Raw genomic sequence first — 14,262 nt, forward strand, 5'->3', positions numbered from 1 at the left:
AGTTGATGACATTGACAGAAGCAGCGGATGGAAGGGCGGGAGGGTAAATCAAGAAAAAGTAAAAAAAAAGCGGAGTGTTGAAAAAGGACCAAAAGAGAAAGAGAAAAGAGAGAGATAGTGAGAGAGGATGATGATAAAAATAGGAAGGGTGGAGCAAAGAAAGGCCAGGCCGGTGTGTGACCATAGTGAGTTCTTAATCTAACGGTCTTGACTCTTTTTTTCTTTTTATGGTGTAGGGAAAAAAAAACGATCAATCGTATCTCGGCTTTTTTCTTTTTCTCTAGCGCGTTCTGATTCCATTCATTTGATTTGAACGAGCCTTTCTTTTCACCGCGCCCTTTCTTCTTCATTTCCTCTTCTTTGGAGAGTCCTTGACGAATGGCGCATCAGCGCGATATGTTCCAACATTACATGTCTTCGTCGGGCTACCAAATGCCTGGCGCAGATCCGTCGTCGTCCCCTCAGCAAGGCATGACCGCCGCGTCCTCGGCAACGCCACCAACAGGACAACCACCATCACAACAGCAGCAGCAACGGCAGCAACAACAGCAACCGCCTCATCCTAATTTTATGGGCATGCAACAGCCCAATTATCCGCCTATAGATCCTGCCTTCTCTATTCCATTATATCATCCACAACAATATCATCCACAGCAACAACAACCCAATCCACAACAACAACAGCAGCAACAACAGCCGCCCAACCCACAGCAACAACGCATGATGCAACAACAACAACAACAACAGTCTTCCCCCATTCAACAGTCTCCTCAACAGATCAATTTCATGACCCAGCAAGCCATGGGATATCCGTCTCCGCATGGTTTCCCGCCGTATTCGCAACCGCCGCCAATGCAATATCCGCAGCAAACCATGATGAGTCCAACGCCAGGAGCAACCCCCATGAACATGCGCAATCCAACCACCCCGACGGGTCATCCCGCCATCATGTCGCCTGGCAATCCCCACATGAACATGATGAACGCCAGTCCCAACCCCAACATGATGGGCCAGCCACCGCCGCCCAACATGATGTACAATATGCAACCTTCCATGATGGCTCATCCCAACATGCAGGCCATGCGACCCATGGCCCCACCTCCGAATGCCCAATTCATCAACACATTTTCTCGATCCAATGGCTATCCCATGACCGCCGAAGCCCAATTCGCCATGCAAGCTGCTTACCGACAACGTTTGCAGCAACAACAGCAACAAATGCAGCAACGGCAAATGTACATGCAGCAATTCCAGCGTCCCATGATGATGATGCAACAGCCTCCGGCGCCACCGCCACCGCAACAGCTCCAACAACAGGCACCTCCTCCGCCCCGACCGAAACGACCCGTTCGTAACGCCAAAAAGAAAAAGGTGTCCTACGACGAATCCTCGGATGAAGAAGATGAAATGGTAAGTTGTTTCCGGTCGTGTGTCGTGATGACCCACCATGGCTAATGAGCCCTTTGTTTGATAGGATTTCTTGGAAGAATCAGAAGGGTCGGAAGACAGCGAATTTGAAGACAGTGATAGCGGACGCAAGTCAAAGCGAAAGGGTAAAAATGCTCAGGTTCATCAGGGAGCCCCTGATGAAGAACCGGTGGTTATTCCCATGGGAACAAAGGTAAAGAGAAAGACGATGAGGTGTAATGACGTGCAATCCGAATCCTTCATTTTCTTACAGATAGTCCATTTGGTTTACAGGTGTTTGAGAAGATTCTCGATTATCGTACCAATGAGGATACCGGTGAAGAAGAACTCCTCATCAAATATAAAGTAAGTTACATTTTACAAGGTAGAATGGCGTTATTCTGTAGGGTCATGGGGTACTGATACACGGTTGGGATTAGAATACAAGTTATCATCATGTGGATTGGGTACCTTTGGAACAGGTTGAAGGAGAACATCTCGGTAAACACCGTGTCAAGAAATTCCTTCAGCGATGGAATCAAGAAGGACAGAAAGGAGAGGATTTCAGAGAATACCTAAAGGTAAAACCGAATACTTGTGTATTATCTACCATCACCTCACACACACGCATGGTTAGATGGATCGCATTATTGATGAAGGCGAGTTGACCGATCCTGCCACTGGCGAAGCCAAGATTTATTACCTTGTCAAGTGGAATGCGCAGTTTTATGATGCCAGTACCTGGGAAAACGAGGATGATGTGGAAGAGGTAAACTAACAACGCGAGACTGGCAAATATGCCGATTTTCTGATGTGCTTTGTTTAGATCGATGAATCGAAAATTGAAGAGTTCCACGATCGTCGCCAAATCTCGCCTCAGAAACTGGCACCTCCCCCTCCTCGTCCTGACTTGTCACGTTTCATGAAATACGATGCATCCCCCAGGTAAAAAACACCAAAAGCTACAGAAAGTGAAAGCTCGTTTGGACTGACACGTTTTATTTTCATGAAACAGCTATCGTTACGGCAATAATCTGCGTTCTTATCAGCTGGAAGGTCTCAATTGGTTGCGGTTCTGCTATTACAGCTACCGATCATGTATTTTGGCCGATGAAATGGGTCTAGGTAACGTACCATCCTCCACATAGACCGTTGGAGAGAAGAAATGATTTCATGGCTCACGCATGTGGCGCGGTTCTTTGTAGGAAAAACGGTACAATCGGTCGCTTTCCTTGTCGATCTATATCATAATTTGGGCGTTCGCGGTCCGTTCTTGGTGGTCGCCCCACTTTCGACTATTCCTCATTGGGAACGCGCTTTCAAAGCATGGACGGATTTGAACGTAGTGGATTTCCGAGGTAGCACGCTAGCTCGTAGCTTGATCGTCGATACCGAGTTTTACTACAAAGATGTGCAAGGCAACACCATCCCAAATCGATACAAGTTTGACGTCCTGATCACGACCTACGAAATGGTGAGTTTTCCTCTTCTTTTGTGGTATGCGTCTGAGCGAATCGAATGACTCATCCTTCTTCTTGTTGCAATTCACTTCATAGGCCTCAGCCAGTGCCACTCTGTTGCGTGAAATCAACTGGAAATGCGCAGTATTTGACGAAGCTCATCGTTTAAAAAACAAGGTAGGATCCGCCCTGTTACTTTTCGGGTTTCCTCCAAAAGGCCACGCTTGCTTACGCTGTATTGAATCTAGCAATCCAAGGTGCTGGAAATCTTGAAGACATTTTATATCGAACATAAGCTTCTGTTGACGGGTGAGTCAGAGATCCGCGGGAAAAAACCCCCATCGGGGCATCCGACTCATCGCATTGTTTTGGTGGTATAGGCACGCCTTTGCAAAACAACTTGGACGAACTGTACAGTTTGCTGAACTTTATGCAACCCGAAGTGTTTTACGACGAACGTTATTTCTTTGCTGAATACGGAAATCTGCAAAGCGCGGCTCAAGTCGAACGGTTGCAACTCCTTTTGAAGCCCATCATGTTGAGACGTTTCAAGGAAGACGTGGAAAAGACGATTCCCGTCAAGGAGGAAACCGTGATTGAAGTAGAATTAACCAATCCACAAAAGAAATGGTACAGAGCCATCTTGGAGAAGAACTTTAGTTTCTTAAAGAAAGCCAAGAGTAAGTAGTAATCTTGGATGCCGAGAAAAAAATATGGTGTCAATTGACTCACTTTTTACCGCAGCCAACAAGGAAATGCCCCATCTTCGCAATATCATGATGCAGCTTCGAAAGTGCTGTATCCATCCCTATTTACTGGAAGGTGCGGAAGAAGTGATTGTATCGGAATGTCACGCCAGATCACCTCAGGAACAGTTCAACTGTCTTGTTCAATCTTCCGGTAAACTGGTAAGTGCTCACCCACCTCATCATAATAAGGCTCATCCACTGACACTGTCACAATTTTCATTTTCATTTTTAATATAAAAGGTGTTGATCGATAAATTGCTCAAGAGGCTTATGCAGGGCAATCACAAAGTTTTGATCTTTTCGCAATTCACCAGGTAAGCCGATCTTTTTTTTTTTTTTTTTTTCATTGCTCATGGTATATTGACAATGAAGCTTTCTGTAGCTGTTTGGATATTCTTGCCGACTATCTTCGGGGACGTGAATATGCTCACGAACGTATCGACGGCAGTGTTCCTGGCGATCAGCGTCAAGCTGCTATTGATCGATTTTCTACTCTGCCCATTGAGGAATCATTTGTCTTTTTATTATGTACACGTGCTGGTGGTGTTGGTATCAATCTGACGGTACGTATTATTCAAAGAATCAGATCAGTGGGTGAAAGAAAAAAAAAAGGTGTCGACGACTAACAACTATTAATTGCTTTTAGGCTGCAGATACGGTCATCATTTTCGACAGTGATTGGAATCCTCAAAATGACTTGCAAGCACAAGCTCGATGCCATCGTATCGGACAAACCAAGCCTGTCCAGGTAAATCATTCCCCTCGTCAGTATAAAAAGAAAGAGACAAAAGCTTACAAAATTGCATCATTCTCGGGCTGTTGATAGATTTATCGCTTGATTTGTGCCAATACGTATGAAAAAGACATGTTTGACCGAGCGGGCATGAAGCTTGGTCTTGACAAGGCCGTGATGTCACGTTCCGGAGGATCTCATGACAATGAAGAAGGCGGCGGTAAACACGAATTGAGTAAGAAGGAGATCGAAGATCTATTGAAGAAAGGTGCTTATGGCGCCATGTTGGATGACGAAGCAAGGTAAGAAGAAAAAACGGCTTCTGAGACACTTGAGAGCAAGTAGGGCATTCATTTATAATTATTTTTTTTTAGTACCAAATTCTGTGAGGAAGATATTGACCAGATTTTGGAACGTCGTACGACGGTCATTCGACATGAAGGCAACGAAAAGGGATCGGTGTTCTCCAAAGCGACGTTCTCGGCTGCGGAAGATGGTCTCGGGGTGGAATTGGATGATCCCGACTTTTGGGAAAAGTGGGCCAAGAAGGCCAACATTGATACGACCGAAGCGCCCGATGAGAATAAACTGATCTTGCTTCAACCTCGACGTCGAAGACAGGTGCATCGATTCGGTAGTCGACCAGCGGATGGATCTTACTCGTCCAACGATAATGCGGATGATTCCGATGCTGCGTACGAAGAAGAACCGGAACGTGTGACTCGACGAAGAGATCAGCAACATCGTTTGTGGAGCTTGTCGGAAAAGACGAAATACGAACGTAAACTCATGATCTACGGTTACGGTTGTTGGGATCAAATGAGCGTCTACTTCCCGCGTCGATCGGAAAAGGACTTGAAAGCCGTGACCCGTGCTTTAATGCGAAGAGTGCTGCCTCAGTTGCATGAAGAAGATCGAAAACTCATTGACGATATTGAAAGTATTCTTGAAACCGATGCAGCTGATGAAGTGGCCGACGAAACCATCCCCTACGCTCACGCTACCAAGAAACAAATTGCCGAATTCAGATCTTTCCTTCATCAAGCGACCGCTGACTATGCTGAACACATTGAACGCAAAGGTAAAAAAAAGAAAAGAGGGATTTCGCATGTTCCCTCTGTTGGATGTGTTTGTGAACGGTTGCCTGATTGCATATCTTTGTTTTTTTGTTCATTATTTAGGACGTAATTTCCTGTTGCGTATTCAAATGCTGCATATCATTCGCGACAAGATTGTACCGAAAGATTGGGAGGAAGCCAAGGAACTGGCGATTCCAAAGGTAACAGGCAATGCTCCTGCGGAATGGTGGGGTGAAGAAGAAGATCGCAGTTTATTGCTGGGTATTTGCAAGCACGGATATCAACAGTAAGTTGAAAAGCATACATGCATTGATCCTGATGAGTGAGCTCATTGCTAAAATTAATTGTAGGTATTTGGCGATGCGTAACGATCCCGAGTTTTCGTTTTACGGTCGAAAGTACGACGACAGCAAAGCCGGACCTTTGGAAGATGAGGATTCGGCGCCGAGTCACGGCAAACAGGACGATGACGATTACAGTGATCGCGAAGCTTCGGATACCGAAGACAAGGTCAAATCCAAGAGCGATGAGGATGAGGAGGATGAGCAGACGTACGTATGGCCGTCCAAGGCGGAAATCGGCATGCGATTACGACGTATCATTGCTGCCTTCCAACGCGAACATGCCAACGACGCAAGGAAACGTAAGAGTCAGGAAAAAGAACAAAAGAAGACCGAACGTCGAACACGGCAACGCACCGGCAAAGAAACTCGATCACAGCGTCAACGCGCCAAAGCGGCAGCTGCAGCAGCGGCAGCAGCAGCCACCGCAGAGGAAGAGGATGCATCAGAAACCATCAAAGATGTGGACATGTCCAATGACGCTGAATCCGCCAAGGAAACCGATGGCATCAAAGAGGAAACCGACGGCACCAAAGAGGTTGACGCATCCAAAGAAGCCACGCCCTCCAACGACGTCGACACATCCTCTGAAACGGCAACTGCTTCAGAAGCAGTAAAAGGAGAGGAGGACGAATCGGCCAAGGTAGACGCCGAGGCAGACAACAAGGAAGACGTCAAGGAGGACGAATCCCAATCCGAAACGGCTAACGACGGGGCAATACAAGCTTCCGAGGAAGCCGTGAAAATGGAAACCGATTCCCCTTTGCAAGAACCTACTCAATCGCAACATAATGAAACGGCGGAAGAGGCGGATGAAGCAGAAAAGGGACAAGAGTCATCCACGAGCGATCAGAAACCATCAGATCGGTAGTGGCAAGCCGTGTGAAACTTGTAGTAGCATGGTTTAAAAAAGAATCAGACAAACATTTATTTGACAAAAATCTCCTTTCCAGACAAATCCGCTCGCTTATAAAACACTCACAAAGAAAGAGCATTGATAACTCCTTCACATTCTATACATAAACACCTCAGAACAGCAAAATATATATTTTATTGATTAAACGAATTCACGTCTTTTTTTCTCTTTTTTTTTTCTCTTGTTTGAATATAATTACTACCATGGTTAAACGCAAGAATCTAGTTCGGATAGACATCAAGAAGAAAATATTATTGTCCAAACTCATGATAACACAGTATTATAGAGACATCGATTGTCATGTCTATGGGGGATCTGTATTATCGTTGCACCATGAAAGGCAGCTCGCTTGCTTGCTGAACAATTCACCACTAAAAGCCGGAGTTTCATTTATGGATGGGATAAAGCGCGCTATTGGCTATGTCGGTGTGCAGCCCAAACTGGGCTCAAGGGTTGCAACTCAAATAGTCTGGTGGGTGGGTTGCTCTTTCTATTTTCTAACCAGAAGAAAAAAAAAAGACAATAACGTCATGGTGGTAGGATAACCTGCGCTTGTTGTATCGTTGAATCAGTACTAATGATGGTCATTATGGGGTTTTCTTTTTTTATTTTTTAGTTGGTTCTTGTTATAGGTGATTTGCATATTCCTCATCGTGTGCACGATTTGCCACTCAAATTCAAAAAGTTATTGGTACGGTAGCTCACACAGAAAAGACTCTCACTAATGTGTCAAATGATATTCCCATTGTTGACCTTGCATTTGTACAGGTGCCCGGAAAGATTCAGCAGATTATTTGCACCGGTAACATTTGCGACAAGGAAACCTATGACTACCTGAGAACGATCGCAGGCGATATCACCGTTGTCAAAGGCGACTTTGACGAGGTAAAGAGAAAACATGTATAAAGCGTATGCGTAAAAGTAGGACTCACTCTGTTTTTTTTTTTCTAAAAAAAAAGAATCCCAACTTTCCTCAGTCCAAAGTGGTGACGATTGGTAATATTCGTGTGGGTGTATTGCATGGACATCAAGTGATTCCTTGGGGTGATCAAGAATCGCTCGATATCACGGCAAGACAAATGGAAGTGGATGTACTTCTTTCAGGACACACACATCAGTTTGAAGCGTTTGAAAATAACGGCCGATTTTTCATTAACCCCGGAAGTGCCACCGGCGCCTACTCTGCATCACCCAGTGTCAGGTAAGAATGAAGGGAATCGAAAGGATGGGACAATAGTGAGGTTTCTCATAAAGGGATCTATGTAGTGAGTCGATACCCTCGTTCGTGTTAATGGACATTCAAGGCAGTGTGGTGGTGACTTATGTCTATAAACTTATTGAGAATGAGGTCAAGGTCGAAAAGCTCGAGTATAAAAAGTCGGCCGAATCCGGCAAAATGCTGTGATAATGTCTAAGATATAAATGTATTATTCTTCGTTTTGATAAAAAAAATACCAATGGGTCATCATTTCATTGGGGTTGTGGTATATTGCCATCAACGATCTCCCCCTTTTTATTTTTTTTTATTTTTTAAAAGGCTGGATCTACATTCTGTATTTCTCGGGTATGTAGCCTTCAAAGGCCGCCACGTCCTCCTCGTCATCTTGCCATTGAGGTTGGCTAACAGGGACAGAAGGACGCGAAGGAGTGTTTGACCCGACGGGATGATCTTCTCTCCACTGATTCTCAGCTTGCTGATCCGCTTCGGTCCACTGCGGTAGCTTGGAAGCCAAATACTCTTGCATAGATATGAGACCGTCTTGGTCCTTGTCCAGTTCTTGCAATGCCCGTTGAATAATGTCCTGAATGTGGTTGGCATCGGGATTCACATCACGCTCCCAACCGTAGATGGCGCGTAACTCGTTGGCGTCAAGGAAACCATTGCCATCGAGATCATGAAGTTTAAAAAAAGTGACAGCATCCGCTATTTCCATGCGATGAGTTTCGCGCATGTGCCTGATCCATCAGTCAGCACTACCAAAAAAAAAACCGTGGGTTGGAATAAACTCGGCAAAGCTTACTTGTCTTCAAAGTTGGCAAAAGGTTGCTGCTGCTGAAGAGCAGAAACGAGACCCAACGAAACGGCCAAAAGTAGCTTGGACTTCATAGTTGGACCAAAGGAGATTGCACTACCAGAAAAGGGTCCAGCTGATTTGGGCTTGCTGAGGGGGGACAAAGCGGAGTTTTGTCTGATCACCAAAACCATCCGCTGCATTGATTGTTTTCTCTGCCATTTCTTTGTTCAGCATTGCATAATCTATGTTCTGCTCTGATGATGTATAATATACAGCATGTGCTACTGCTTAGAACAGTGGTAGTATCAATAGGATGCTCCTATCAAAAACGCAGAGAGGAAATGATGATGCGTCCTATTTTGAATCATTGATGAATTTGTTTTCTCATAGAATATTTCTTCCAGCAACAGCCTGAAAATGGGGTGGGGAGGGGGGGGGGAGAGGGAATGGCTTACTAGCAAATGAGAAAATCATAAATGAATGAGTAACAAGTCATTCAAGCATAATTACTCACTGTGGAATTCATTGATGCAAAAAACGGTTAATGAACAATATCAGCAGTCACTCTGCAGTGGTTTTGCTTTATCCAAAAAGGCCAAAAAAGGGTCCCTTTTTTTTTATTGTGAAGTATACTGCTTTTTTTTTCTTTCATATGTTTGTGTTCGATCCTTTGTCGAGTGCACCCGGCAGACCGTATACCAGAATCGCGCCAAAATTGCCTCACCATTCCATGCCAGGGCCACATAATTTTGTCATGTACTCTATTCCCGTTACACCAACCATTGACAACACGTCGCCAATGTTTCAGTCCGAATCATCTTTACGGTTGCGCCCTCTTTCTCACCGTGCCATGTTGACACCTGTACCTTCCATGGACGTCCCTTCGGATCAGTCATCGAGTTCGTTTGCCACCAGGTCGTCGGTGCCTCTGGCTGCTTCGGTGGCCAGTGGGCATGAAGCGAATGGGTCTGTTACTTTGTACCCAGTGCCTGCTTCTGATCCCGGTAGGCTCAATTAGGCTTTATTCCATTCATTTGTGACTATTAGACGCTAATGCTGTTTCCCAGGCAATGTGCAGGAAGATGGATCGCCACAACCATCGGCCAGATCGCTGACAAACATTGCACACCCTTCAACCCCATCCATAACATCAATTTCCAAAGTCCATCACCTTTCCGATCACGACTCTGCATCCGAATTTTCAAGTGACAACGAAACAGACAGCGACAGTAACAATGACGATCCTATCAGTGACTTGCCGGAACGACCCGAAGAAAAAAAGGAATGGTTGAAAAAATGGGTACGCACACTCACAGAGAGATACACGATATCATCATCCTGACTCACTTTCTTTATACATATTTACGCACAGAAATTCAACGACCCAGAAATTTGCTGCATTTGCTACAAGGACACGTGCGATGATGATAATTGCTTTGTTTACTGCGACGATCCGGCTTGCGAAGTGATTGTGCATCAAAGTAAAAAAGAAAAGAGAAATTGGGAGGGAAAACGACGATCGTTCTGTGGTGTTTAATTCAACCTTATCGCTTTTTTATTTATCATCGCTAGACTGTTATGCGGTTCATCCTTTACCGGCGGACGACGAACCATGGTACTGTCAGCGTTGCAAGGCGAAACGTAATGACGGAATGACACCTGTCGTAAGTGATTGCCCAAAATCCAGGTTCTGTCAGGGATTATTAACATGGCATCATGTCACCTCTTGACGTGGGATGATAGGTATGCGCTCTTTGTCCATTTACGTATGGTGCGTTTTGCAAACTCGAGGAGCCTTTTTGTGGTATGGAATGGGTCCATGTTAGCTGCGCGACGTGGTTGCCTTGTGCGACAATACGAGACCAGAAATCATTAAGTGGCATCACTCTCCATGGCTATCCGGCGGCGAATTGGGACTCGGTAAGTTACGGTTTTCTTCCAACCGATCGGCTTTTTTCCAATAGTGAAGGGTTGGGGTCCTGACTTTATATCTATAGCGGTGCTCTTTATGTGACGATGAAGTGCGAGCACAGTATGGTGCTTGTATCAAGTGCACGTCCATGGATTGCGATACCATGTTTCACGTGACGTGTGGTTTAAGGTATTCGTATATCTGGGTGCTCGCGTTTCCCTATGCCAACGTGATCCGGTGTGGGACGCATGATTGCCGCAAAGAAAAGCCGTTGAAAGGTCGACGGAAACGTATCAGCCCATATGATGTGTGGATTTTACAACGGGACCACTTTTTACAGACGCATGAAGGCGTGAATGATGGCAAAGAATTGTGTCTTACTGCATTTTACGAGGCATTCTCCGAAATTCCCAAGGAAGCGTCGGCGGCGCTTCTGGGGTCCACGTTCCAGGAATTCACGATCACCTTGCAAGATGAGGTTCGGAAACGACGATTGAAAGTGATGGAGGAGTGGCAAGAGGTCATGGAAAGTTTGGTGGTATTTCGACAACGCGTGGCCTCCGGGGAAGAAGACGGGGATCGTAATGCGTTGACGAAGCGCGTGAAAGAACTCCAAAAGCAAATCAAGGCCGTCTACGCCTCTAGACAACTGATGAGTCGGGTGAATATGGATATACGCAAACAGATGCGCGAAATATCGTATCAGATTTTGTTGAAGCAGATCAAACGATCGCCCCTCAAGAGCGTCGCGTTGTCAACCGTGAAGCCCGAAACATCCGATGCCGACTTGGGACTCATTCAAAGCATGGCACAAATCGCCGATTCTCCACCAACGCCCGCTGCACCCATAGAAGAAATTGCCGAAAACACGCAAACGAGTACATCAGCAGGTAAAAAAATTCTTTTTTCTATTTAATTTTATTTCTATTTTTCACTATTCGTTGTTGGGGGAAACATCGCCATGGAATTCACCAAACGTTGGTTAGCATCCGTGTTTAATCCACGAGGGCAATCCCCAATTGAAATTCTTTCTGATGGGCACTCGGAAGCCGACAGTGCCACGTTGCCGGAAAGCGAGCCAACGTACCATGACGCGCAAATGTCACAAACCATTGAACTTGATGACGATGATGATGATGAAACTGCAGCTGTGGTGGTGCCGTCCAAACGCGATGCTTCAGGGTCCTCGCGGCGAAGCGTGTCACCTGACGATCATGCCTCACACGAGTCCAGTTCTCCCTACGCGTCTGCATCGGAATCACAAGATGAATCGTTTGCGCCGAGCCACTCGCATAATCCCGACAAGACTCGGTTGCCAGTCTCGCTACCATCCACATCGGCTTCGGCATCGCCTGCGCCGGCACGTTCTTCCCCGATTTCAAGACTCTTTTCTTCCCCCATTGCCAAATTATTCGTGACAGGTCGATCCCGAACCAAGCCATCCCCAACCCCCATTGTATATCCCACCCTACTCTCCGAATCCACTTCTTCCGAAAAGAGCAATCATGTCAATAGCGTATCTAACGCGTCGATTTTATCGTCAGACAATCACGCTCTTAAGAGCGCAGTACAAGACAAAGTTCCGGCGGCAAAGAAGCGAAAGACAGAGAAACAAGCAATCACCAAAACTACCACTCACAAGAAACAAATGTTGCCCGGACCCCCATCGAAAGAGTCACATCAAGGCCCACCGAAATCAGAGACCAAGATCACCAAGGTTACCTGGCACACGCATGTTTTCAATGGTCCACAGTGGTATAACGATCCCAACCTGGTATGTACAGAGTGTGGCCATCACGAACTGCCGCAAGAAGTGCTTGATCGATTGCATCTGTCACCCGAAGACATGAAGCATATCAGCGAAACGGAGCACATGCGTCCGGCCGGATACACCGGTCGTGGTAAGTTTTGGGATCCGCGCGTATTTATCGAATGTTCCGCTTGTCGTCGCAAGTTACACTGTGGATGTCCCGATCCGCCTATCAAAAACTACCCTTCCAAGTAGGTCTATTGCTTAATTTTATTTCTCGGCAAGGTACTCATCTCCTTGGGGCTTTTTATTTAGAAACGAAGCGTTTGTATGTGTGGATTGTGATCCGACATTGGACGAAGAGGGAGGTGCCAAAGAGGTCGAATCAGAACCCAAAGAACGATTTAGAAGGAGGAAAACCATCAATTACAAAGTCTAGAAAAACTAATTACTCTTCCACAATACTGTGTCTAATTCCTGTGCCATACATGACTTGAAAGTCACAGGCCAAGCAAAATCATTCATCATCTCCCATTAGCTATTGCAAAAATAATACAATATATCCGAACCATTTTTTTTTCTTGGTTCAGCAGCAACATCCTATCAGCAAATTAAATTTGGATCGAGTATACTGAGATCCCGACCACTGGGCCATGGTGGTGTGGTCTTGCAAATGAATGGCGTCTCCATGTACGTAACTCGCTATGGACAACGAGACTTTGCAAATGTGTATCACGGCGTTGGGAGTTGCGGCTTACTTTATGTTACATGATGTAAATATGCGAAGAAATAGCTTGTCGATTTGGTAAGAAAAATACTGATTTTGCTTGGGTACACGGCATGAAGTGCGTGTTGCGCCAAGATCAGATAGCCAAAAAATGTTATAATGTAGTAAAACGATGGGTGTGTGTTTCTTTTGGGATCTACCTTTTGTGATACAGCCAAGACAGGCTTTTTTTTTGTGTTCTGCCAATCATCGTTTTCATGCCATGTCGCCGAAAACGCCGGTCCAAAAAAGGTCAAGAAAAAAAAATCCGGGGAACATCACACATGCGTTACCGTCAAGTATGGTTATAACCTCATTCTAAAGAAGTTTCCATCCAAAGGCCAGCCATTTTAGTACGCGTTTTATTTTTAGATTTTCTCTGTTGCAACAACAACAACAACACTTGAATTCACACCGATTCCATCGCTCGACGTGCGCGCAAAGTCTTTTGTTAGTGATTCTCATGCATCAAAAAGGTTTTTTTACTGATGGACCATGCGCGAAGGTATGCTGATAAAGACAGTGTCTGAACGGGTGGCCCCAAAGTCAGTTAATCAAAAAAAAAAGTCATATGACTTGAGCTGCTTATGATGATTGAGAGTTTTTCATGCAATTTATCAGATCGGCATATCATTGGTGATGAAGTATTGCATCATTTCTTTATTGCCGTTGTTTTAATGGAAAACATGCTAGCTATTATCACTGTGCATAACCGGCTTGGCAGTGACGATGACCCCCTGTCAATTTGACGCCAAAAAATTCAATGGCATCCGCTTCATTGTCCGCCCTAGCATTGATAACATCACCAAACGGTTTCCCCACTTCCTTTTTTTTTTCTCAGGCATCACAAGCTGGTTCTGGTAAAGATGAACTTTCCAGTGGTACAATTGGGTCGACGGCTGTTTAGAAAAGCAATTCATCGGACACTAAACCTGTTTATTTTCCCAACATCTTGTCTTGTTTTCATTGGATCACAACGATTCTATCAATATTTGCCTAAATGGCTACATCAATTTCTTTTATTTTGACGAAAAAAAAAAAAAAAAAGCCAAACATTCAATTTCAGCCATTCGGAAGTTTACAATGTTTTTGGGTATTTGTACACAGTTTTGGTGGAGGGTGGTCGTGCGCGTG

General features: G+C 45.2%; 4 protein-coding genes across 4 annotated transcripts; 3 read left to right on the forward strand and 1 right to left on the reverse strand.

Moving 5' to 3' along the window:
• Positions 1-471: 471 nt before the first annotated feature.
• BYT42DRAFT_493511 (SNF2 family N-terminal domain-containing protein) lies at positions 472-5,983 on the forward strand (the record flags this gene model as incomplete). Its single annotated transcript, XM_051564218.1, has 20 exons — positions 472-812; positions 990-1,414; positions 1,488-1,621; positions 1,702-1,773; positions 1,848-1,988; positions 2,045-2,176; positions 2,234-2,352; positions 2,423-2,532; positions 2,613-2,881; positions 2,964-3,044; positions 3,116-3,176; positions 3,248-3,547; positions 3,612-3,775; positions 3,857-3,930; positions 3,999-4,179; positions 4,263-4,364; positions 4,443-4,651; positions 4,724-5,430; positions 5,531-5,714; positions 5,779-5,983. Coding segments are annotated over 20 exons (4,011 nt in total), but the record flags the coding sequence as incomplete, so codon positions are not given.
• A 1,163-nt stretch (positions 5,984-7,146) lies between these two features.
• On the forward strand, positions 7,147-8,172 carry BYT42DRAFT_562958 (vacuolar protein sorting-associated protein 29-like protein). Its single transcript, XM_051567529.1, has 5 exons — positions 7,147-7,221; positions 7,302-7,376; positions 7,454-7,570; positions 7,645-7,886; positions 7,952-8,172. The coding sequence occupies exons 1-5, from the start codon at positions 7,216-7,218 to the stop codon at positions 8,088-8,090; spliced, it is 579 nt and encodes a 192-aa protein (XP_051425264.1). The 5' UTR covers positions 7,147-7,215; the 3' UTR covers positions 8,091-8,172.
• On the reverse strand, positions 8,173-8,898 carry BYT42DRAFT_562959 (uncharacterized protein). The gene is made up of 2 exons (XM_051567530.1): positions 8,707-8,898; positions 8,173-8,641 (listed from the first exon to the last, which is right to left on the reverse strand). Exons 1-2 carry the CDS (start codon positions 8,889-8,891, stop codon positions 8,230-8,232), a joined length of 597 nt encoding a protein of 198 aa, XP_051425265.1. The 5' UTR covers positions 8,892-8,898; the 3' UTR covers positions 8,173-8,229.
• A 397-nt stretch (positions 8,899-9,295) lies between these two features.
• BYT42DRAFT_562962 (uncharacterized protein) lies at positions 9,296-13,240 on the forward strand. The gene is made up of 8 exons (XM_051567531.1): positions 9,296-9,704; positions 9,768-10,000; positions 10,073-10,181; positions 10,273-10,364; positions 10,444-10,620; positions 10,698-11,502; positions 11,599-12,613; positions 12,678-13,240. The coding sequence occupies exons 1-8, from the start codon at positions 9,353-9,355 to the stop codon at positions 12,799-12,801; spliced, it is 2,907 nt and encodes a 968-aa protein (XP_051425266.1). The 5' UTR covers positions 9,296-9,352; the 3' UTR covers positions 12,802-13,240.
• Positions 13,241-14,262: the final 1,022 nt, after the last annotated feature.

The sequence above is a fragment of the Radiomyces spectabilis genome (genome assembly GCF_025331425.1).
Source record: "Radiomyces spectabilis strain NRRL 2753 chromosome Unknown BYT42scaffold_4, whole genome shotgun sequence".
NCBI classification, from domain to species: Eukaryota; Fungi; Mucoromycota; class Mucoromycetes; order Mucorales; family Radiomycetaceae; genus Radiomyces; species Radiomyces spectabilis.